Consider the following 24,515-nt stretch of genomic DNA (forward strand, 5'->3'; position numbering starts at 1 on the left):
GAAATATGATCAGCTTACTGTAGCCTATGTTGCTCTAGCTAACCTGCTAGCAAAGAGAATCAGTAGCCATGAAAAGGGAACGGCAGTAACTAATAGCAGTAGGCTAACTATTTAAACAGTTAAAAGACACATAGCAACATTGTCATTCATTAAGAGACATGCTTCTATCCACAAAATGAATGTAGGTTTGAAATGTATTATTTTTTAACTGTGGTATTGTCTTCACCAATGCTAGCTTGGTGCTAGCTTCTATGTTTTACTTTCTTACCGTCTAGCTTAATCGCTAACTTTGCATGCTATTTTGTGCTAGTTAGCGTCAAGTCTTGTATGAGTTTTGTTTGCTGAACATTTCTGTCTATCATTTTATATAAATCTTTGAACTATATATCATTTATTACATGTACTGTAGGAGAACCAATATGAGTGGAAAATACCTGCTAAAACTATATAGGCCTACCGCTATTAGTCGGTGTTAGCATCATTCTCTGTTGGTTTAGCACTGAGTTGCCATTTCATATGACATGAAGGAATTTGATTAAGTGTCACTATAAAAAAGAACACTTTTGGAACATAAAATGTTTTTTGTTTACAGTTAACTATGCCACAATGATGTTTACAGCATTTCCAATTTAAGTGAACTGTTTACTATTTGAATATTATTCTCCTATATTTAGTTTAACCCGGTATCACAGCAAGACGTGAACATGTGACGATTTACCATGCTGGGAGACGTGAAGATGTCACGATTTCGTCCCTTCAAACGTGACAGTTACACGGTATTGTTAACATGGCCCAACCAGTGGAGAAATACCCGGAAATGCCAAGCAAATGCTACCCCGACGGTCTGTTGTTATTGTCAATATTAATATAATAATGATTTATTTTGTAATAGTCACACTCGATTACACCGATTTTCTTGTTGCCCCAGCTGGTCGACACCTCTTTTAGCAGAAACAAAGGCTACATTAATGTATTAAATCTATGTTAATCCATGCGTGTGGATGTGGAATTAACGGACGTGACATTGTGCTATTGCGTTGCCAGGCAACAGCTTCGGTTCATGTTAATTTACAAACTCTTCAACTACAACCGTAGTTATATTTAAAAACATGTTAGGGCCTCACAAAATACTTTAATGTAAATGTAAATTTAAATGTAAAGGAATGTGTGTATAACAAAATACATCCGTCATAAACGAAACCGGAAACAGACGTAGGCAAGATCCTCAGCTCGATGATTGGATGGTTTAGCTGCAATGCACGCTGGGATTTGGGGTTTATGCATGTGAAATCCGAACATTTAAAAAAAATAAAAATAATACTTTATTCCGAGTGTGCTTGCTTTTCTCTTTGAAAGTCATCATATAACGGCATTGTAATACACGGTTCGGCTGCATTAAATATTACATATCTGCCGTAGTTCTCTATTTATAGAGCCCTGCTGAGAAGACTTCTAGACAAACAGGAAGGACTGCCACCAAAACTGGAAAATGTGACGTGGATCATAAATATATAAGCAATTAAACAACATCTTACATTTATTTTCACACAATACGTCTCCTTGCAGTATCAACACTAATTCGGCTGACTTTTATATTTGATCCAATTGGTAGATAGGCTGTATTTACACCATAACGGTGCACAGCTGATAGAAAGGGACACCTGGTGGTTAAAGCACGTTATTGCATTTTATTATTAGATATTAATAGGATCCCTATAAAGTATATTAATTACTCGTTATTCTCTACTAATAGTTAATTAAAGACTGTATATAATGACTATTTTGCACATCCCTTTCAAGATTTCAAGATTTTCTAAGGTTTATTGACATATCATATACACAACTACGGTGTAGTTATGCAATGAATGAAAAACTTGGGTCGCAGGTTCCTCAACAGTATTACAAGACATCTATCAATATGTGTGTATACCTCCACCATTAAACTGTCATATTCTGCAAATGTCTTGGCATTTCGGGGTATTTCTCCACTGGTTAACATGGGTTAACACAATACCGTGTAACTGTCACGTTTGAAGGGACGAAATCGTGACATCTTCACGTCTCCCAGCATGGTAAATCGTCACATGTTCACGTCTTGCCGTGATACCAGGTTGATTTAGTTAGGGATACAGATATAAGTTTTACCTTAAATTTAAAATGATGTCTTTAGCATTTCACATGACGCATTTCAGCTGTTCTAACTGACAGTTAAGTTTAGCGCACAGAAGATACACAAAAGCTACTAAAAAGGTAATGCGTAATAGGCAGCATGTGTGCAGGTGCATAAACCATCTTAATAAGATTTAACCAAGAGAAAAAAAACGAGAGAAACAAAACAAATCTATTTATCATGTAACTAATCTGTGTTTTTCTCATTCTCTTTTACAGTAAAGAAAGCAAAGCTACACGGTCCTCCAGGTAAGAGCAAATCCATCATACTTGTTGATGTTTGTACATTGAGAGGTGTGTACATTACAATAAGAGTGACAGCTGTGTTATTTCTCACTAATAGTCTCCATCTGAGTTATATGTGGCTCGAGCTAGGAAAGTCTAATGGAGCTAGTGGCTTTATACTGTAGGTGCTCTATTATGCTCATTTTCAGGTTTCATAATTGTATTTTGTGTCTCAAATGCTTTCATTTTATCATACTGCCTGTGTGGCAGCACCTCTTTTCAACCTCTGTCTGAAACAAGAGCCCAGTCTGCTCTGATTGGTCTGCTCTGTTATGATTGGTCAACCAGTTAGTATGTCCAGCTTGTCACGTACAAAGTTGACTTTCTACTGATGTGAGTTCCTTATTCTGGATTATTATAACATCGTATTATAATTTGACAACATACTCATTGAACAGCTCTCTTTAAGTTAGGACAACACGTTTTTGTCTTTTCTTTATTAAGGTGTTGATGTCTCACAATAGTTCAGGTAAACTTTCTGCTGTTCAGTGTGCAGTTTCACTCTCTGGATGATCAGTGTTTCTATATGTGACCTGTACCTGTACCTAGTGCTGTGTTCTTGCAGAGCCAATATTTGAATCTTATCAGGGTCATGTACGTGGATGTCCTCAGTATATGTGTAATAGAGGAAAACCACAGCTGAAAATATTTTTCAAACAGTTCCTCTGCATCAAATTAAGAAGCAAGTCAAGAGTGGAACATCCTATGTACACATCAAGCTTTTTTTCCTCCCATTTTACCTCTTTGTGGGCTGCAGCTGTTCGTACCATCATCTCTCCAGGCTCTGATGAGGGGAGAACAACAGCAACGAGTGGGAGAGAAAAAAGTCAAGCCAGAGTAGAAGAGAAGAAAATCAATAGATCATCATAGACAAAGAGCCACCTGCTAGCCTGAAATGACAACATGCCATCCTGGCATGAATAAGAAGATGGAGACAAATCCATCAGTGTCTTTAGGAGACAGATTCCAGATACAGGAGAAGATTTCTCCTTGACCGCCTCTGGCCTACAATCTCAGAGCAGATTTTCCAAGCGGAAGCAGGAGATTTGATTGGCCTCCCCAGGGTTCATAAATCCGGACATGAGTGATTGTTTTGATACTGTACAGTCATTTTCTACTGTAGAAATAGCCTTTCATTCATTTGTTCTGTGGTTCCTCCCTTTTGAATTATTCAGTTTAACTTAAAGGTGCCCTATTCTGCTCATTTTCAGGTTTGTATTTAGTGCCTCTTCTGTGACATATTTCCATGCTTTAAAGTGGACTTATCATGCTATATTTGAAAAATATATTGTAGGGCCATACCTATATAAAACATGTCTGTGAAGTTTTTTTTTCAAAATACCAAACAAATCACCCATTGTAGCCATGCCTCATGTTGCTCAAACCCCTCTTTTGAAGTCCTGTTAGAGAAACGCAGATTTTGGGTCCTTAGCTTGAAAAAAATAAAGAAGAGGAGGCAGAGCTAATGCCTGATCAGAATTCTACCGGAGATAAAGTTACATTTGGTTGTGATAAAACGCCATCCTGTTTAAACCACGTCAAGGATTATTTTTGAAACAGTATGGAGCTCAAATGCTTTTTCTCTTGCAGGTTTATCACAAGGTGAGTTCTTTTTTTATTTCCTGATTTTTAAACACATGTGCTCTTCAGTACAGGTTAGCTCTGAGTGTTAGCGAGGCTTGCTAATGTAAACAAAGACGTCCAAAACACGTCAGGCATTGTTTCTGATAGCAACTTTCTGTGGGTCCGCCGACGTCACCTCGGATGGACACGTCAGTTCGGATGGAAATCTGTATCCGCTCGTTGTACACCCGTTTTAAAAAGATTTGGGTACGGAGGAAAAGACAGAGGGTTTTATTTTCTGACGCTGCGTGAGTTCCCCGACGCACCTGGGACACATATTTATGTATAAAATACATCACAAAGTGCATTTTGCATGATAGGTCCCCTTTAATGTTCAAAAAGTTCTTTATTTTTCTTATACTGCCTGTACTGCAGCACCTCTTTCACCCTCTGTCTGAAACCAGTGCCCAGTCAGCTCTGATTAGTTAGCTGGCCAGCTTAGTTGTGATTGGTCAACAGCTTAGAGATGTCCCGCCCCTTAACGTATCAAATACAATAGAGAGGCGAAGTCCCGCCCATCTACTTCCGCCCCATGGGACCTTATTTCGGAAAAATTATGTATTAAAGTCAATGGGGAGAGAAAACGTATCTTTCAATCCCGTTTGAATTGTGTCATGAATTACACATATGATGTTTGTCAATCTTAAAAAATTATTTCCATGTCAAAAAAGTCACAGTTTGTCGTAAAACTGTTGAAATATAAGACTATGAAAAATACGCAACTAGAAAGACTACAAATCCCAGAGTCGCGTAAGTGATGTCATAATTGTTTTCCTCCACTAAATATAAGAGATAGCTAAGATAAGATAACTTTAACAAGATGCCTGTGTGCTTAGTACCAGGTTGTAATCATACCAGCAATGGGTCTTGCTCGTTCTTTCGCTTCCCGTCTGATGAAAGGACCAGGAGTGGCTGGATCAAGTTAGCTACCTAGCTAGTAGCAAGCACGTTAGTTAGCATTACAGCCTTAGCCTTGTCATTGATATTAGCCTTAACATGAAGTAACACTAAGTAACCCAAAATGTTAAACAGTAAGAGTAGTAGTCATATTTCGTGAACCCTTTGAATAGTACTGTCACACCGGTGTCATCATTCTATAATACACCGTCTAAGCCCGGATGCCCCCGGGGGGGAAATGCAAGAGCTCACGCTACATTAGCATCGGCAATCTTTTCTACTTCATGCTCTCTGCACAAATGGTTAACATTGAACATTAAAAAGATCAGGCTGTTCAGGGAGAATCGAAGGAAGGCAGGCAGGCAGGCAGCTTTGCATGACATTCTTCTGGACGTGTTTCATTGTGGTGATAGTGAGGGTAGTCAATCCCTTTTTTGGCAAGTCAGTAGTGACGGCCATCTTGGTGACGTGTGTTGTTGTGCGAGACCAGAGATGTAGTTCATTGAGCGTTTCACACAAACAAAAGTCTTACTTCACAGTTTTACGACACATTTTTATTTTTTTGACTTGCAAAATCATCTTTTAAATTGACAAACATGTGTAATTCGTGGCACAATTCAAACGGGATCGAAAGATAATCTTTCTTTCGCCATTGACTTCAATACATCCTTTTTCCGAAATAAGGTCCCATGGAGCTCCCCCGGAAAGGGAGGGACTTCGCCTCTCTATATGTTGGAGCTCTAGCAAGTAGAAGCACGAGGGTTACATAGTGATGTATTACGGAAGTAAACAAAGAGGTCCAATGGAGGCAATTCAGGCAGGGGGGGAGAGAAACTCCCTCTGGCCTGAACTATAACAAAAACCTATACAACACACTACAGGAAAGAGAAAACCCCCAAAAGCACAATAGGGCCCCTTTTAATTGTATTACCATAAACATTGCTCAGTTTACTGTAAAAGTAAACAGGCTTTCAGAATCCAATTTTTTTTTTAACCTAAAACAAACTTGTTTTCCCTCTGGGCTGTAACACCCCTACAAGTAGGTGATAGAGAGTATTCAGAGTATGTCATGTGACGTGATTATTAGTCTCAGGGAGGACAAAACTAGTAGACTTTGTCCCACTCTTTTGCTCCAGTTTGGGATACATGATCTGATTATCTAATAGTAAAAGCAATAGATTATTAGCCTGGGGGGACTGGCTGCAGTGCCAAATAATCCCTCTTGGAACCCCCTTGAGAGATTTTGGCCAGTAAATGTGTCACTATATTAGTTTAGAAGATTTAAGGCACATTATCCTGAGACGCATATGTCAAGCAGTCTGTTGGCCTAAAAATGTGGGCCAACCTTCAACTAGTGGATGGATTGCTGTGATATTTAGAGCAGACATTCGTTGAGATCAATGTAAGGCTTACAACTTTGAGATTTCTGCTTCCATTCCAAAAGAGTGGAGTTGAACTGAATTGTGTTTGTGTTGATTAAGCATTAAGTAATTATATTTACCATACATATAATATTACCATAGAAATATTCCCATTGAAAAAAGATTGGCAGTATCAGCTACTTTATATGCATGTCTTGTATCACTAGACTTAAGCGATACACTTTTTTGGAAGTGGAGCAGGTGGACATAAATGCAGGAGACTTGGAGGCAACAAGAACTTTAAAAGGGAACAACTTTAATTTAATGTTCAGTGAGAGAAGTATCCCGGACGTACCTAAGTGGCAGTCATGAAAAAAAGTCATGGGGTTTAGACAAGAAATCTAGGAGAACTCATTAGGACTTAGTAAAAGAGAGCCGTGGTGTAAAGAGAATAAAAGTGCACTTACACTGGGTAGTTGTAATTAAGATGTGACGGCAGATGACTTTGATATGCGTCTGCCATCGTGAAACTCAATTTTCCAGGGATGGATTACTAAGATATAGGTAAAGTCTAAAACATTAAAGCATTTTAGCAAGTTATTGCAGCAGATGGAAAATGCTTCTGAAGCACTGTAACTTAAATCCTCAGAGTGTGTTGGTCATGATCAGTTGTTTTAGTGAACCGCAGAACAACACTTTAATCGATGCGGACGCAAGGAATTGTTGATAGCATTATCTCCTTCCCTTTTCTAAAGGATAGTCCAGTGTATCCTAAGCTAAGGAGATGATAAAGAAATCATAGAAGCACCTTTCCTTATCATCGAGAGGATTTGATCAGCTCTTATTATGGCTGCAATTTAGGTACTTTCAGATCATTTTGCTCCGTTAGGAAGCTTCCTAAGCAAAAAGGATTGCTCGACTGATGCCCAGAATTTACAAACAAGCTAATCTGAGGGGATGAAGTGCAGATTGAGAGAAGCTAAGGTGAGGGGAATGAGATGATTAAACAAGAAAGTAGGCAGGGAGCTGATTAGCAGGGGGAAAACATTGTGAAAAGGAAAGGAGCCTATTCGCTGGGAAGATAAACATAGGATCATTCAGAGAAGGTGTGTAGCATTCTAGGAAAAGTGATGGACTAATGAGTCTGATCCATAGCAGATGTGTAGATGAGCAAAGAGGGAAATTAAACAGAGGATCTGAAATGGAAAACACGGTAAACGCAGCACTGTCATCAAAAGTCTCAGACTAGATTTTGATTTGATTTGATTTGAATATGAAATATATCATTAATCAAATATTAATCCCCGTGGGGAAATTGTTTCTCTGCATTTCACCCATCCTAGTGTTAGGAGAAGTGTGCTGCCATTTTGAACGGCGCCCGGGGAGCAGTGTAGGGAACGGTGCCTTGCTCAGGGACACCTCGGTAGCACTTGGTCTTACCGGGACTTGAACTGGTGACCTTCCAGTTGCCAAGCCAAGTCCCTATCGACTTTGCCACCACCGCCCCTATATGGACATAAAGCCAGAATTTGACATTTTACGGTGACACTGGAATTGTTTCCACCTTATGAGTCGGTGTGTATTTCATCATGGAGAAATGTGTTCCTGTAAACACCTACTGTAGCAGAAATTACAACAAAAGATGTTCCTGGTAGTTCTTGTGTACATTTACTTTAGGTGACACTTCTATCCAAAGGGACTTTCTAAAAGTAGTAAACAATAAAGGTCCAAACTCAGAAGAAGTGGAGTATCTGGGTCCCACTCGCAATGAGGGAGTAGCGAGCCAATTGGCCGATGCAGGGCAGAGTGAAGGTGCTAGAGTGTAGCGCTGCTCGATTATTACAAAAATCATAATCACGATTATTTGTGGTTAATATTGACATCACGATTATTAAATACGATTATTAATTGACGTTGGAAACATCCATTTATTGAACTTTAAAATAAAAAATAATAATAATTTGAATAGTATATTTTTAACAGTTGATTACCCTGAACTTTAAGTATAATTCAACTGAAAAACTAATGCAAATAAAAAAATTAAAAAAATTATACATTTATATCTACATTTAAATAAATAATATTAAAATAATAAATACCAATAAAGATCAACAAATATTTTGGAGCGCACTTCCACAACCTACTAAACAAATATACTGTAAATATGTTAACTAATGTCACTCACAACCTGTAATGTTTAATTATACTGCTACACGCAGTACTCTTATTTTGGTAACCCCTTACCCCGGACACCGGAAGTAGCGAGCTTAGAGGCTCCGGCTTGACGAGTTAGTAAAAGTTGACTGTACGCTAGAGACCGGAGAATAAAGACACGGCAACTAAAGCTTCCCTTGTAACGTCTTTATATGGATTTGTTAAACAGCATGCAAGTCACAACCAGTGTTGGGACTAACGCGTTACAAGTAACGCGTTACTGTAACGCCGTTATTTTTGGCAGTAACTAGTACGCTAAAGCATTACTTTTTATATTCAGTAACTCAGTTACCGTTACTACATGGTGCGTTACTCCGTTACTGCGTTAGTTTTTTTATATAGTCAACAGCCAGGCGAACAGAGATGAGAACTGTACTTAAGTACTTGAGTAAATGTACTTAGATACTTCCTGTGTCACATGCGGAGACGGGCTGTGGGCGTGTTTGTGTTGTTTACTAACAAGACTATCATGGCGGCGGCGGAGCTCAAGTCTAGTTTCTCCACCTGGAGATATTCTCCGGCACAGACCCAGACTCATCCAACGCCACTCCACCTCCCCCTAAGCAACAGCGGCTGGATTTTAACCAAGGGACTGCTAGCCAGGGAAAAGTCGATAAAGCCATTGCACGGTATGTTGTAGAACACATGCAGGCTATTGCTACAGTGGAGTCACCCGCTTTCAGGGAGCTAGTTAGCATGATAGCATGTCCGGGCGGCACACGGCATATGGGACGGAAAACTTTTTCCAACTACCTGGAGAAAGAATATACAAAAATGGAAAGCCAGCTAATATCGATGCAATCCAGATTGCATATAATGCATGTCAAGTTGATCAACAGATTGTATTATTCTCCAATGCAATAACAGTACTGAAATGAAGGCGATAAGGGCATTAATGGGAGACATTTTTTAAAGTAACGAAAACGTTACTTTTCACAGTAACGCATTACTTTTGGGTGTAAGTAACTAGTAAAGTAACTGAGTTACTTTTGACATGAAGTAACTAGTAATGGTAACTAGTTACTGGTTTTCAGTAACTAGCACAACACTGGTCACAACACAACCTGGCCGAGAGGGCTTTTAGGGAGGGGTGAAAGCGCAAGACAAATTGAGAGCATCATTGCGAAAGGGAATGCAGCAAAATAATCGTTTTATTTCAATTACGCTGTTTTCGTAATCGCTGCAAGCCAAAATCGAGATTAAAATACGATTAATTACACAGCCCTACTAGAGTGTATGGTTTATCCATGTCCTGCATCCAGGGAGGGCCGCATCCCTTCTAGGGCTGCAACAAACGACTAATTTGATAATCAATGAATCTATCGATTAATGAAACGATTAATCGACTAGTCGGACTATTATGCCTTGCACAATTTCTCAAGCGCTCTTATTTAGCCATCAACTTTTAGATGTAGCTTGAGGTTGTTTTAGGCATGTGGAAACTAACAATGAAGACAATAAAGATGAATACTTGATTCAAAAATACATATATTATTAAATTAACTAAACACATTTTGAACAAAATTAACATTGCTTTTTTTAAAAAGTAAATAAATAATATTTCACATCAAAAGAAACAACAGTGTTTTAACAAATCGTATTAAATAATGTGATGACAGAATTGTAAACAGAATAGCTGAAACTTTAACAAAAAAGTAACTCAGTTACCTCTAAATAATCATTAACCCATGTTTGTATCATTGAGTTAACTCCGTGTGTTGCTGCTAGCATACATAACACCTGACGTGGAAACGTTACTCGTGGATGGGGCTACAGAGCTTCATGAAAGACAGTCGAACCCGGTGCATTCCTCCGTCTGAATGTGGTGCACTTTTGCTAAATGTTTAGACAAATTGTTCGTGTTACCGCCCTTACATGCTAAACTCTTATTGCACTTTTGGCAACGAGCATGGAGACGGGTAAAGTTTAACCACACCTCGGAGCATGTTCTCTCCGCCATCCCCGCCGTGTGTTGCTGCATGTAGCAGCCGCTCTGGATTGGTTAGATCGAAAATATATCATAGACGCATTTGTTTGTCTTTTTGCATATTAGAAACGAGTTGGCGAAACTAAGACTGCGATATAATGCTTATGTAGCAATAATACATGACATATATTTTTTAAATGTCTCCAGTACCGATAAAAAGACCAATAACGTTGGAGCTTAACGGCGCGTAAAACACACGTGATGACGTCACCAACTAATCGACGACTGAATTAGTTGGCAACTAATTTGGTCATCGATTTTAATCGATTAAGTCGATTAGTTGTTGCACCCCTAATCCCTTCACAGGCAGCCAAGAAAGGGAGCGGAGGAGCGGTGTTGTGTGGAAGAACTTAGGAAAGCTGGAAACCAGTCGAGCTGCTGCATTATGACTGCAGAGGTTGGATAGCACTTGCAAGTAGACCAGCCAGTGTATATCTGCAGTAAAAAGGGGTCGTAGCAGAGTCATTAGGCGCTTTCACACCAGAGTACTTTTCCCAGGAATAGTTCTGATAGTTCCTGGGATTTTTCGTTCTCACCAAAAAGATCTGGAACCAGAACTTTTTTTCGGGAACGTTTTCACCCCTTTTCAGTCCCTGCTAGAGAGCAGGGACTTTCTTGGGGAGAAAAAGGTTCTAATTTCTGATTGGCTGGGCAAATTGCAAACCACGCCCCGTAAAACTATAGGTTACTTACGTAACCCCAGTTCTCAGAGTAACATGAAGTGAGATGTCTCACTATGGGATGCGCCTCATCGCGGAGCAAACAGAAGCATCAATCTCATTACGCCAATCCTGATTGGCTGGTGATCTTGACGTCAGCGTCAGGTAATTCACCCCCTATAAGTAGCTTGCGCCACGACGCATGCGTCATTCAAAATAAGCACCTCTTCTCGCTTCACCATAGCAAGGAGGGCCGTCTGGTGAGACATCTCACTTCATGTTACTCTGAGAACTGGGGTTACGTAAGTAACCTATAGTTCTCATTCATAACACTCCGTTCGATGTCTCACTATGGGAAATTGTAGCTCCCGTATTGTCAGACGAGCTTATCTCGAAAATCACCAAACCAACCAGAACTTAACAGGTAGAGCTTTGACTCAACCAGGTGCCCAGCACTGCTTGAGTCACACTGGGAACAGAACGTCCAGCCTGTTAAGAGGCGGACAAAAGTATCAAAAGAGGACCAGCTCGCCGCTGCACCAATGTCTTGGATGGGAGACATCCTGGACAGAGCCCAGGATGCAGCCAGACCCTGAGTCGAAAGAGCTCGCGGACCCGAGGGTGCCTGCGAACTCTGACTCGTATGGGCCCCAAAGCAATTGCTTCCACAAACCAGTGGGAGAGCCGTTGCTTAGTAACAGGCTTGCCCTTATAAGGGTTAGCCCAGGACACAAGGGGTTGGTCATTATGATAAAGCACCCTTGATCTGTCCCTGTACGTGCGTAAAGCACGGGTTGGACACGGCAAATCCGGCCGCTGTTCCCCGGAGGAATACAGTGGCGGGGAGGATGCCTCAATGTCAAATGTGGTACCTGAACCAACCCCCTTAAAGGGGACCTATCATGCAAAATGCACCTTTGGACGTCTTTTATACATGAATATGTGTCCCCGGTGTTCCAGGGAACTCACCAAGTGTCAGAAAACACAACCCTCTCTATTTTCCTCCTTCGCCAAATCTCTAAAAAAGTGGCTGAAACGGATCTGAAAAAAACGGATCCAGATTTCAACACTTTCCTACGTCACAAAGAGACGTGCTCCGCTTATTGGTCAACTCTCCACCTATCAGGGGAATGAGCCACGGCCACGTGCATTGCCGGGATCAATACCAACCATCCGGGAGCAGGCCAGTGAGGACACATCCAATTTTGAAGCTGTAAGTTTTTATTTAGCGGTGTTTTTCCTGATAAAGCTATCTCTAGCTTGTAGTATGTAGCATGTAGCATGTAGCTTCGCCGTATCAATGTCGCCTCAAACCCAAATAGTAATCGGTTAGGTGTTTATATGTTTTTATAACATTTTATATTGTACGCTCCGCAGTCTTTGCTTTGTCTTTTATTTTAATTATCAGGCATTTGCTAACATGTTCAGACATACTGCCGTAATGGCGATCTGTGTGAAGGCTGTAAAGCCACACCCTAGCCGATAACACAAGTATTTATTCTCCTATTTATTAGTATTTTGTATCCTCTAAAATCATATTGAGTAAGTTATAATAACAAACGTAATCTTCTGTAGGTAAGTGCCGTTTTTTGCAGCGTTATATGTAAAAGCTTTTGTGATTATAGTCTGTAAGAACGATCAGATCTGAAAGCTAAGCTACGCTACGCTAATGAGACATGCCGTTTTTTGCAGCGTTATATGTAAAAGCTTTTGTGTGTTTACTTGTTTGCGCACATGAATATAAATGGGGGTGTGTGAGGATACAACACTGTGTGTATGTATGCAAGGGGGGACACACACCACGAGTAAAACGGAGCTAAAGCCCCGTTGGTATGTTGTTGTTGACGAGGCCTTACCTAGCAACAGGCTAATTAGTGGCTAGCACTCATTACAGTCAGTCTACTGAGCTCAGCCCCTCTCCAACATATCATCTGTATTGAGTCAGAAACACAGCATGCACGTTACGGTTCAAAACTAACTCAGATTGGAAAAGGCTAAGCAAAGAGCTTTGCTAAATAGAGAGTTTTAAGCCCCATCTTTTGGGATTTCAGACTATATTTATCCAAATAGTATTTTCTCATCCTGAATACTAAATTGAGATGATTTTGTTCTAACTATGTTTTCTTCTTTACAGGCCAGCACCTCACATACTTACTAATTAGTGACAATTTGTACATCCTTTGCTATTATTTACATTTTTTTTTATCATGGCGGAAATGAAAGACTGTACCTGGCAGCCCTGCACTACAATGAAAACGCTGAGCGTGCACAAGCCAACATCCACTGGAAACCCTCTGTATAAACTGCAGTTCCCAAAGGCCAGGAAGGGAGAATGCAGAGCAAAACCAGTAAAGACTGACCCCACATTCCGTAAGTGTTTAAAATATTTATTATACAACTATTTACAAATATAAAATTAGAAAGAACTTTCAGTTTTTTACATGCATATACTAATCTAAACCACATTTTTTGTTGTGCTTTTTTTTTTAACATTGCACAGGCTACGTGGCCAACTTGATGGACCTCATCTTCGACCAAGTCTTTGTGGACCCTGCACCATTATGAGCGACCTGACAGGGACGAGGTCATCGCCGGGTATGCTACACGGTTCAATTTGGCTGCTGTCTGAACCCAACATCGACATTTTGCGGATCAGGAAACTCCTGCCTCCTTGAGGACAACGCAGGCCGGAATCACCACTCTGATCCTGCGTCCAAGGAAGCCCCAGCACCAGCTCACAAAGCTTCTGTAGGCTAGATACCTGTGACGCCTGAAATCATTAAAAAATATATTTAGTGTAATTTATACAAAATACAAGTACATTTAATTTTTTTTTAAGGGTTCAAAGAACCGTTGATTTTGACAATAAAGTTCCGAGTTGATATCAAATGTGTCGTGATTATTCATGTTTGGATGGGTAAAGAATATTCTGATTTCAAAAGCATAAGGTTGTGTGTGGACTTTTTTTGTCGTACACATGGGTGTGTTATGCCATTGCTGTGTAATAATATATATATATATAATAGTACATGTACAATGAAAGATTGCATAAAGTATAGTACACCAGTATTTATTTCCATGAACAATATTAGCATTCGTTTTACAATTTCAGTCAAAAGAAACAAACCACTCACTGCTCTATTTGCCTCAACTGTAGTCCACCATGTTCAGCTCTGTAAATATTCAATGCATTCTGCAGGGAGAACACATTCACAGGCTCCAATCCAGGATGGTCCACCATACAGGTTACAGAGTCCTCAAGTTCCTGCATCCGTCTTGACACCTAGTGTGATAAACATATTGAATGACATGTTAAAAATGCATTCTCTAAACAGACAACTTAGTGAAGCTATCAAAAATGTTACCTGTGGTATCTCTATGCAGCACACATTCTCCGGTTCAGAAGGCATCGTGGCGCAATTTGCACATGTACACCTGTAGAAAGAAGTCAATAACTGAGCTTTTAAAAAACACATGAAACTACACACACTGCTGACAACTGAGGTGTTGTTGGAGTTATACTTTTTATCACCCTAAGTTATTGAACTTTCCAACGGTTGTTGCACGATGTTGGAAGAAAAGGGCTGTAAACTATTAATAAACGCAATGAGGCCATTGTATATATGCTGAAAATATGAATGTCTCCCTTTATAAATATATATATGTATCGCTGTTTTTGCGTTACAAGCTCTAAGTTATAAACTGTACACATAGCATTCTTGCTAATTAGCCAAAATATGAACGGAATAAGTAGCAATCATCGTAACAGAGTAAAGGAACAACAGCTTGTCAACTAACCATTCAGAAACGTCCTGCTGCAACCGAGATCTTTGCACCTCCACCAAAACCTCCGCTGCTTCAGGGTCAGTCTCTGGATCAAATTGATAATACGCTTGAACACATGCATTGCTCTGAGATGACATGTTTATTCCACACTCGTAATCACAGCAAGCATGTTAACGTGACTCTCACCGGCTCATGCCCCGCTCTTCTGCAGGGGGGCGTGGTCAGCTGCTGCTCAGAATTTTCAAAGACAGGCTTGGAAAAGAGCGAAAATGAGCGAAACGAGGCATGGCTAAAAAATGATCTGTTTGGTATTTTGAAAAATAAAATGTATAAATATACCTTATATAGGTATGGTCATACACTATATCATTTAAATATAGCATGATAGGTCTCCTTTAAGATAAAGGTAGGGTTGGGCTTCAACCACACTCTGTTTGCCCTGGGGCGAACTAAGTGCATGAAGACTGTACAGATAGTGCATGAGTGCCACTGGCTCGCTTGGCAGCTGCCAGGGTCAGCTTCATGTCACACTGTATTCAGATTGTACCACTCACGGGTCAGGCCCATAGAGCCAAGCGCTCTGGGTGTGGGTGAAAGATCGCCCCCCCCCGCTTGGGACAGTATGTCCCTGCGTAGTGGGAGCTTTCATGGCTGCCCGCACAGCAGCTGATATATCTCCGCTAGCCAGTACATAGCTGGCCAGTGCGGAGCTATCAGGATACGTGTGTGGCGTTGCTCTCTCACTCTGGCCAGAGTTGGGGGTATCAGAGCCAGGGGTGGGAACGCGTACAGAAGGCCCGGGGGCCAATCGTGCGCGAGTGCATCCACGCCTAACGGTGCATTTAGATCGCGCATCGAAAAGAACAGCTGACACTGAGCGTTATCTTTCGATGCGAACAGATCCACCGCGGCTCTGCCGTAACGCACCCACAGCTGGCTCACAATCCTTGGATGTAGAGTCCAGTCTGCATAAAGTGGTATACCTCTGGACAGTAGATCTGCCCCGAGGTTCATCACTCCCGGTACGTGCGTCGCTCTCAGAGAGAGGAGACGTCTACCGCTCCATAGGATCAGTTTGCGCGCCAGTGTGTGTAACTGGAGAGAACGCAAACCCCCTTGGCGGTTAATATACGATATTGTGGTCGTATTGTCTGTCCTCACGAGGACGTGATGTCCCCTGAGGAAAGGCAGAAAGCGTTTTAGGGTGAGAAACACCGCTAAAAGCTCCAGGTAATTTATGTGCGCCCGCTGGAGGTCTCTGCTCCAGAGACCCCTCACCGGGCGACCTTCATAAATACCTCCCCAACCTGTCAGACATGCGTCCGTGGTGACCACTTTCCGTGAAAGGACAGCACCCATAGGCACACCTCGTACTAGAAAAGTCGGGTGCAGCCAGTGGCGCAGTGCCATTACGCATTTCACAGTAACCATCACTCTCCGCGCGCCATGGCGCGCAGGGTTTAGTTTTAGGGCGGCCACCCAGCGCTGAAACTCCCTCATGTGTAAGCGTCCCAGTCGTACGACCAGGATGGCTGACGCCATGAGCCCCAGCAATTGCAGGCATGATCTGAAGAGAACATGTTTGCGCAACTGGAAAAGAGCGAGACAAGCTCTGAAAGCTTTCACTCTATCCGCTGACAAGCGAGCTGAAAAGGGCACCGAGTTCAGGCGTAAACCCAGGAAGAGTATAGTCTGCGCGGGGCACAACATGCTCTTCTCTGTGTTTATTATGAAACCCAGGTTGAGCAGGTGCTTTACGAGGACATTTGTCTGCGTAACAGCCTCCTGCTCCGACTGTGCGAGAAGCAGCCAGTCGTCCAGGTAGGTCGCCAGGCGAATACCCTGTTGTCTTAACGGGGCTATCGCGGCTTCCGTACATCGTACATACACCCTTGGACTGAGAGACAGACCGAAGGGGAGTACTCTGTATTCATAACAGATCCCCTGAAATGCGAATCTCAGATATTTCCTGTGTGGGTAATATACTGGGATGTGAAAATACGCATCTTTCAGGTCGACTGATGTAAACCAGTCGTCTTGTCGCACGAGCCGCAGCAGAGATGTGTGAGTGAGCATTCTGAACTTATATCTTTTTAGATATTTGTTCAGAGCCCTCAAATCAAGTATTGGCCGAATTCCGTTCCCTCCCCGTTTGGGAACGAGGAAGTACTTGGAATAGAAGCCGCCCTGACTCTGCTCGGCGGGTACAATAGATATAGCCCTCTTTTCTAGGAGTGAGAGAATCTCTCTCTCCAGAATATGGGCTGACTCTCCTCGGGCCTGCGAATGCAGAATGCCCGAGAAGCGAGGGGGGGTAACGGTGACTTGGAGTCTGTAGCTCCGTGTAACTGTCTTGAGAAACCCAAGCAGATGTCGTGAGCATCTCCCACTGTATGCTCCTTAGAGCCAGCTAAGATGTCACGTCTCTTCCCCTCTGAGTCTCTATTTGTTGTGTTATGGGGCCCTCCAGTGTCTGAGCACTGTGGTGCCCCATTTCGACAATCCCCACCGACACAGCGGTGGCGGTGGTGCCCTTACGGCTCCAGCCGGCACTGCGCATGCGCGTGACGGTGGTGCCTTCACAACACCAGCCGGCACTGCGCATGCGCGTGACGGTGGTGCCTTCACAGCTCCAGCCGGCACTGAGCATGCACATGACGGTGGTGCCTTTACAGCTCCAGCCGGCACTGCGCATGCGCGTGACGGTGGTGCCTTTACAGCTCCAGCCGGCACTGCGCATGTGCGTGACGGTGGTGCCTTCACGACCCCAGCCGGCACTGCGCATGCGCGTGACGGTGGTGCCTTTACAGCTCCAGCCGGCACTGCGCATGTGCGTGACGGTGGTGCCTTCACGACCCCAGCCGGCACTGCGCATGCGCGTGACGCTGGTGCCTTTACAGCTCCAGCCGGCACTGCGCATGTGCGTGACCGTGGTGCCTTTACAGCCCCAGCCGGCACTGCGCATGTGCGTGACGGTGGTGCCTTTACAGCCCCAGCCGGCACTGCGCATGCGCGTGACGGTGGTGCCTTCACAGACCCGTCAATTGTCCGCCCTTTGAGAGAGGCCGTAGCTGCTCTCAGAAGGGGAACAGTTGACGGGCTGTTTATTGTTTTTATTGTTTTTCTTTTCATTTTTTCGAGCTGCGCCCTTGGCTCGATGCGTCAGCGGAAAATGTTTTATGACAGACAAATCATTAAGTGTGGGACATGTGTTTACGCGGACTTGAGGATGGTGTTGAGGCATCTCTCGAGGCGGCGGGAACACATTTAGAGCTGGGGAACCGTAGACTTCCAGCTCTGTCACAGAGGGGAAAAGGAGGGGCTGTCACGCCGCTCGCTTCTTCTTCCTCGACTGCTGGAATTTTCTAGGCCAGCTCGCCCTCGTCCCCTGCCTGGGCTGGGGACTCGGGGCGGACTGCGACCTCTGCGTTTTCGGTATTTTGAACCGAGCAGGGTTCGGAGCAGCTTGGACGAAGGGCTGCCGCTGCGAAGGCAGCGGCTGGGCCCTTCGAGGGAGGCAGAGGTGAAGGGCCTCGTCATCCTTCTTTTTCGACTCGCATCTCCTCTGCATGGAGGCAAGAGCGGAGCCGAAAATCCCCTCGGGAACGATGGGCATGTCAAGCACATCCTCCTTTTCCCGGTCTGGGAGGTTGGTGAGGTTGAGCCATCTAGCTCTTTCCTGCACCACCATGATCCCCATTGTTTTGCCCGTGGCCTGGACGGCGCAGCGTTGGACACGGAGACAAATGTCTGTGACCGCGGCCAACTCATCCAGAACGGCCGGTCCAGGATTACTCAACATATCCTCACAGAGCTCCGCTTGGTATGCGCTTAGCAGTGAGGAAACGTTCAGAGCCCTGGCGGACAACGCTGCGGCTCTGTAGGACCGTTCAGTCATGGTCGACTGGAAACGGTCCACCTTCGCTGGCAGCGTGGGATTCCTGCTTGGTGACGGGCCCATCCTCGGTAGGAGGTGGGCTGCCACCAGCAGTTCCATCGGCGGTATGCGGAGCAGGCCGAGCCTCTGCGGGCGAGACCATGGTGAGGTCTCGCCGGGAGCTCCCGCCTGGTGAGGCGTGGGGCTCCGTTCCCGCGTCTCTTGCCGCCACCGGGTCCCGGCCTTACACGGCGTGGGATCCCGGTTCCGCAGCTGCCGCTGTTAGTGAGCCCCAGACCGACACAGTGAGGGGCTCAGTCTCTGCGGCGGACGCCCCCGTGTCTTGATTGCCAAACGGTGAATCAGTGGACATGAGGGAGTCCTGTTCCAACAAGCTAGCTTGGTGTGCTAGCCGTCGGTGGAGGCTCTTTCGGGTGAAAAGGGCGCAATGCCCGCACGAGCCGGGGTTGTCGATAGCCTCCTGGGCGTGTTTCAGCCCGAGGCAGGACGGTTAGACCTGGTGTGAGTCTGTGCCTGCTATCTTCAACCCGCAGCCGCATGACCGAGCCTCCGAGTCCCTGACTCCTCTGGTGTGAGGGGGAGAGGCGTCCATCTTGTTCGCCTCGTGGCGTGGAGAGGTTCCGCTCGTAACAGGTACGTCGTTGAGTTACCAACCCGTCCTTAATCCGGAGAAAAAGGGACGGTGTGGGTCCTTTGTTCTCAAAGAATATTGACTGGTGTGTCAATATACTTCTAATCTTTTTCTCCTCCGTGAGAGAGAAAAAGAAAGTAGTAAGGGGAAGCTAGCTAGCAACAGGTGCGTAGCTAGCTTGAGAAAAAATCAAAACCTTACCTTACTTTCCGGGGAAAGAAACGGCGAGGTCGATTTTAATACTAACTGGCGTTAGTATTACCGTCTTCTTGCGAAGCAGAAGGAGTAGCCGGCGAGCGCCCGTCGACCGAAATGGTTATATTTGGGTTCAGTCTGTGGACCGTTAAGCTTGTCCGGCTACTATAGAGATGTGCTCTGAAGCGAGAAGAGGTGTTTGAATGACGCATGCGTCGTGGCGCAAGCTACTTATAGGGGGTGAATTCCCTGACGCTGACGTCAAGATCACCAGCCAATCAGGATTGGCGTAATGAGATTGATGCTTCTGTTTGCTCCGCGATGAGGCGCATCCCATAGTGAGACATCGAACGGAGTGTTATGAATGAGAACTCTGAAAAGTTTTGTGAAGCCGCCATTTTATTTTCTCGCATTAGCATTATTAGCATTAGCATTAGCCAGTGTTGTAGTCAAGTCACCAATTCACGAGTCCAAGTCACTCTCGAGTCACCACTCTTCGAGTCCGAGTCCAAGTCCGAGTCACCCAAGGAGTGTCCCAGTCGAGTCCGAGTCATCATTACCTGTTTTCGAGTCCGAGTCCAAGTCACCCAAGGAGTGTCCGAGTCGAGTCCGAGTCTGAGTCATCATTACCTGTGTTCGAGTCCGAGTCCAAGTCTGAGTCACCTAACAAGAGTCCAAGTCAAGTCCGAGTCACAAGTCTTCATGTATTAATCTTGAAGTTAATCAAATTAATCTTAATTTGTGTTGAAATGTAGCTGTAGCTCCTCTACATTGCTTTTATCCTGTCATGTTATACTAATGTGTCTATTGAACTGCTGTGAAGCGAGTTACAATTCTTGTAATATGCTTATTACTAATATTAATATTATTATTATTATTGTAAATGACCTTTAATATGTCTAACTATATTTAAAATGAGTTACCCTTTAGAGAAGTGATTATATTTGTATGCCAATATTTTCTTATGGAAAGTTTCCTTTTGCACTTTTATTTTGATAGTAATACGATCAAGACATCTTTAGACTGGAATAGCGGGGCCCAGTACGTGAACTCGCAGGTGCACACGCCAGGATAGAGGACATCAGACTCCAGAGAAAACTTGCTCGAGTCCGAGTCGAAGTCGGAGCGTCAATGTACAAGTCGAGTCCGAGTCATCGTGGGGGGAGAAATTCACGAGTCCGAGTCATCGTGGGGGGAAAAATTCACGAGTCCGAGTCCAAGTCATCGTGCGCGAGAATTCATGAGTCCAAGTACGAGTCGCGTCAATCAGTGCGCGAGTCCGAGTCAAGTCACGATTCCCGAAAATCGGCACTCAAGTCCGACTCGAGTCTTTGTCCAGGACTCGAGTACACAGTGTTTGAGGAACACAGCCACAGGCTGAACACATTGAGGCCACAGGCTGAACACGTTGAGGCCACAGGCTGAACACGCGCGCCAGACATACACACCTGTCGCTGCTGTGTGGAGGAGATTTCGCAACGGAGGAGTCCCGCGGCTGAAGGCCGCCATCCGCTGGGGAGACCTGCACAGCTGTTTTCTGCTTCTGCCGGTGCGGAGGCCTGATCGGGGGATATCGCGGAGAAACCGGAGTGTTGCCACACTGCTGGTTGCCTATTCCTTGCTGCTGTCCGTGGTTTTGTTTCGGGAACTTCGTGGATGCTGTTGTGCTGAACTGGGAAAATGGCAAATGTCGTATTTCTGCTGTGCCTTTTTTTGACTGTGCTGGACAATGAGAAGATCGGTAGTCATCCTGAAAAATCTGCTGGATTCGGGTCTGTTCTGTCGCCGGCAGTGGACATCCCCTGTACAGGTTCGGATGGGTTGCACAAACATTTGCTGGTTGCACTGTCGCGGACATTCATCTCGTCAAATGTCTGTCTTTCTCACTTGCCTGTCAGAATTGTTTTTTTAACTCTAATCTCACTTTCGCGAAGTTTTCTGGTGACTCTAAAACAGTTGACAATGTTTGTGTGTTGATTAAGAGGAAAAGGTGCTTGGTATTTTTATTGTTGTTGCTATCGGGGAATGTACAGCCAAATCCGGGTCCACCTAGTACTTTTTGTCAAATAGCTACTCCTGCTGATTTTATTTCTAGATCGGGGTTAGGTTTAATTCATTTAAATGTGCGTAGTCTGTTACCTAAATTAGATTTTGTCCGTATTTGGGCGAGTTCAACTGATGCTGATGTCATTGTCTTATCAGAAACGTGGCTTGACAAATCCATCCTGGCCTCTGACATTTACATAAATGGTTACAATATATATCGCACTGACCGTCCTAAAAAAGGTGGTGGCGTTGCCATTTATGTGAAAAATAAGTTTTGTGTAACAAATATGGTTTCCAAATCGGTTAGTAAACAACTGGAATTTTTAGCTGTGAATGTCGAAGTCACAAAGGGTCAACAGGTCATGGTGGTGGGTTGCTACAGACCCCCCTCAGCTGTCAAGGACTCCTTATCTTCACTGGCAAAACTGTTATCTCAACTTTCCTACAAGGAAATAGTGCTGCTTGGTGATTTTAATTGGGACTGGTTAACTTCTGTGTCAGAGGACTTTAAAAACCTGTGTACCTCTTTGAACATTACTCAGATTGTAGATAGTCCTACTCGCCCAAACATTAAGTCCCCAAATAAATCCTCCTTAATTGATCTCATTTTAACAAATGTGCCACATAAATACTCATCTGTGGGAGTATTTGCTAATGATGTGAGTGACCACAATTAGGGACACTAAGATCCAAAAAGTGAAACCACGCATTATCACAAGGAGAGATAAAAAACACTTTGTGGAGCAGGGTTTTTTACACGATCTGTTTGATTTTGATTGGGGTAAGATCAATCTGTGTGCGGATGTAGAAACTGCATGGTCTTATTTTTATCTTGGTTTTATGAAAAGTATAGATAAACATGCACCTCTGCGTAAATTCAGAGTGAAGGGTCGAGGCAATCCCTGGTTTTCCGCTGAACTGTCCAGTCTCCTTCATGAGAGAAACAATGCCTGGGCTAAGGCTAGGAAATCAGGCTCAGAGGTAGAATGGCTACGCTTTAGGCAGCTAAGAAATAGCTTCACATCACAAATAAAAAGTGCTAAATCAAAGTTCTATTTGTCAGTTACCACAGAAAATCTGAATAATCCTAGGAAATTTTGGAAAGCCATAAAATCGATTTCCACTGGTGATATTCCAAATGAGCTACCTCCATGCCTTACCACAGAATCTGGCATTATATCAGACAGGGCTACTATGCTCAATTGTTTTAATAAGCATTTTGTGTCTTGTGGCTCGCTGTTTGATTCTGTCACTGACTGTGCTTCTGCTCCTGTGAACGCTCCAATCCTTGAACAATGTGGTCTGGAAAACCCTTTCAGTTTTACCCCTTTTACTGTTGGTGTTGTCCATGATGTTTTATCCAAGTTAGATCCTAGGAAACCGGCTGGCCCGGACAACCTAGAACCTTTCTTTTTAAAGATAGCTGTAGATTTTATTGCTCCACCGCTTACTTCTCTTTTTAACCTCTCCCTTAGCACAAATACAATTCCTAAAGTATGGAAGTCTGCTTATGTCTTGCCTTTACTGAAAGGAGGGGAGGCAACTATTTTAAATAACTATAGGCCAATCTCGAAATTGTCAGTTCTGGCTAAAGTGCTTGAACGACTAGTGAGTGAGCAAGTAAAGGACTTTTTATGTATAAATGATATCCTGTCGAAACATCAGTCGGGCTTCAGGAAAAAACATAGCACCATCACTGCCACAATGAAAGTTGTAAATGACATCACTAGTTTTTTAGATAATAAGCAGAGTTGTGCAGCTCTGTTTATTGATCTCTCTAAAGCGTTTGACACCGTTGATCATCGCATTTTAAAACAGAGGCTACTCAGCATTGGCTTGTCCAGCCTTGCAGTGGGGTGGTTTGTGAACTACCTCTCTGAAAGGTCCCAATGTGTACACTTTGATGGGCTCACTTCTGAGTGGTTGAGCATTTCTAATGGTGTACCTCAGGGTTCTGTTCTAGGTCCACTTTTATTCTCTATTTATATTAATAGCTTGGGTGATAATGTGGAGGAAGCTACCTTACATTTTTATGCGGATGATACTGTGATGTATTGTGCAGGTACCTCAGTTAAGGAGGCTGTTGTTAAATTACAGACTGTTTTTAACACTGTTCAGACTCAGCTCTCAGCGCTTAAGCTTCTTTTAAATGTGGATAAAACCAAGTTAATGCTCTTTTCAAAAGCTAAAAAGTCACCAGAGCCTGTTTTAGATATTGTAACCATGCAAGGAAAAAAACTTGAAGTGGTAACCTCTTACAAATACCTTGGTATCTGGCTTGATGACTGTCTTTCTTTTAAACTGCATGTAAATAAACTGCTTAAAAAACTGAGGGTTAGGCTAGGTTTTTTTTTATAGAAACAAGTCCTGTTTCTCTCTTGAGGCCAGGAAAAGGCTAGTCACTGTGACCTTTTTACCTGTGCTGGACTATGGTGATCTATTTTATATGAATGCGCCGGCCAATTACCTCACCAAGATAGATGCCGCCTATCATAGTGCACTAAGGTTTGTGACAGACTGTAAGACTTTGACTCATCATTGTACCCTGTATACAAGGGCAGGGTTGCTTTCACTTACTGTACGGCGGCTAAATCACTGGTATCTTTTTATTTATAAAGCAATGTTAGGGAAACTTCCGTCTTACATCTGTTCCCTGATCTCACAGCGTATTGTAAATGGCTACTGCCTGAGATCTAAAGCTGTGGTTGTATTACATGTGCCAACTGCTAGGACTGTATTAGGAAATACAGCTTTTAGATGCGCA

General features: G+C 43.5%; 1 protein-coding gene across 1 annotated transcript in view; it reads left to right on the forward strand.

Annotated features, from left to right (window-relative positions):
* Positions 1 to 24,515, forward strand: part of LOC117546433 (protein unc-13 homolog A-like) — a 130,581-nt gene that overhangs the window by 25,805 nt on the left and 80,261 nt on the right. The window contains exon 2 of the mRNA XM_034216664.1: positions 2,389 to 2,418. Coding sequence (XP_034072555.1) covers positions 2,389 to 2,418 — 30 coding nt within the window. The remainder of the gene's footprint in view (positions 1 to 2,388; positions 2,419 to 24,515) is intronic.

Source organism: Gymnodraco acuticeps, unplaced genomic scaffold (assembly GCF_902827175.1).
Source record: "Gymnodraco acuticeps unplaced genomic scaffold, fGymAcu1.1, whole genome shotgun sequence".
Taxonomy (NCBI): domain Eukaryota; kingdom Metazoa; phylum Chordata; class Actinopteri; order Perciformes; family Bathydraconidae; genus Gymnodraco; species Gymnodraco acuticeps.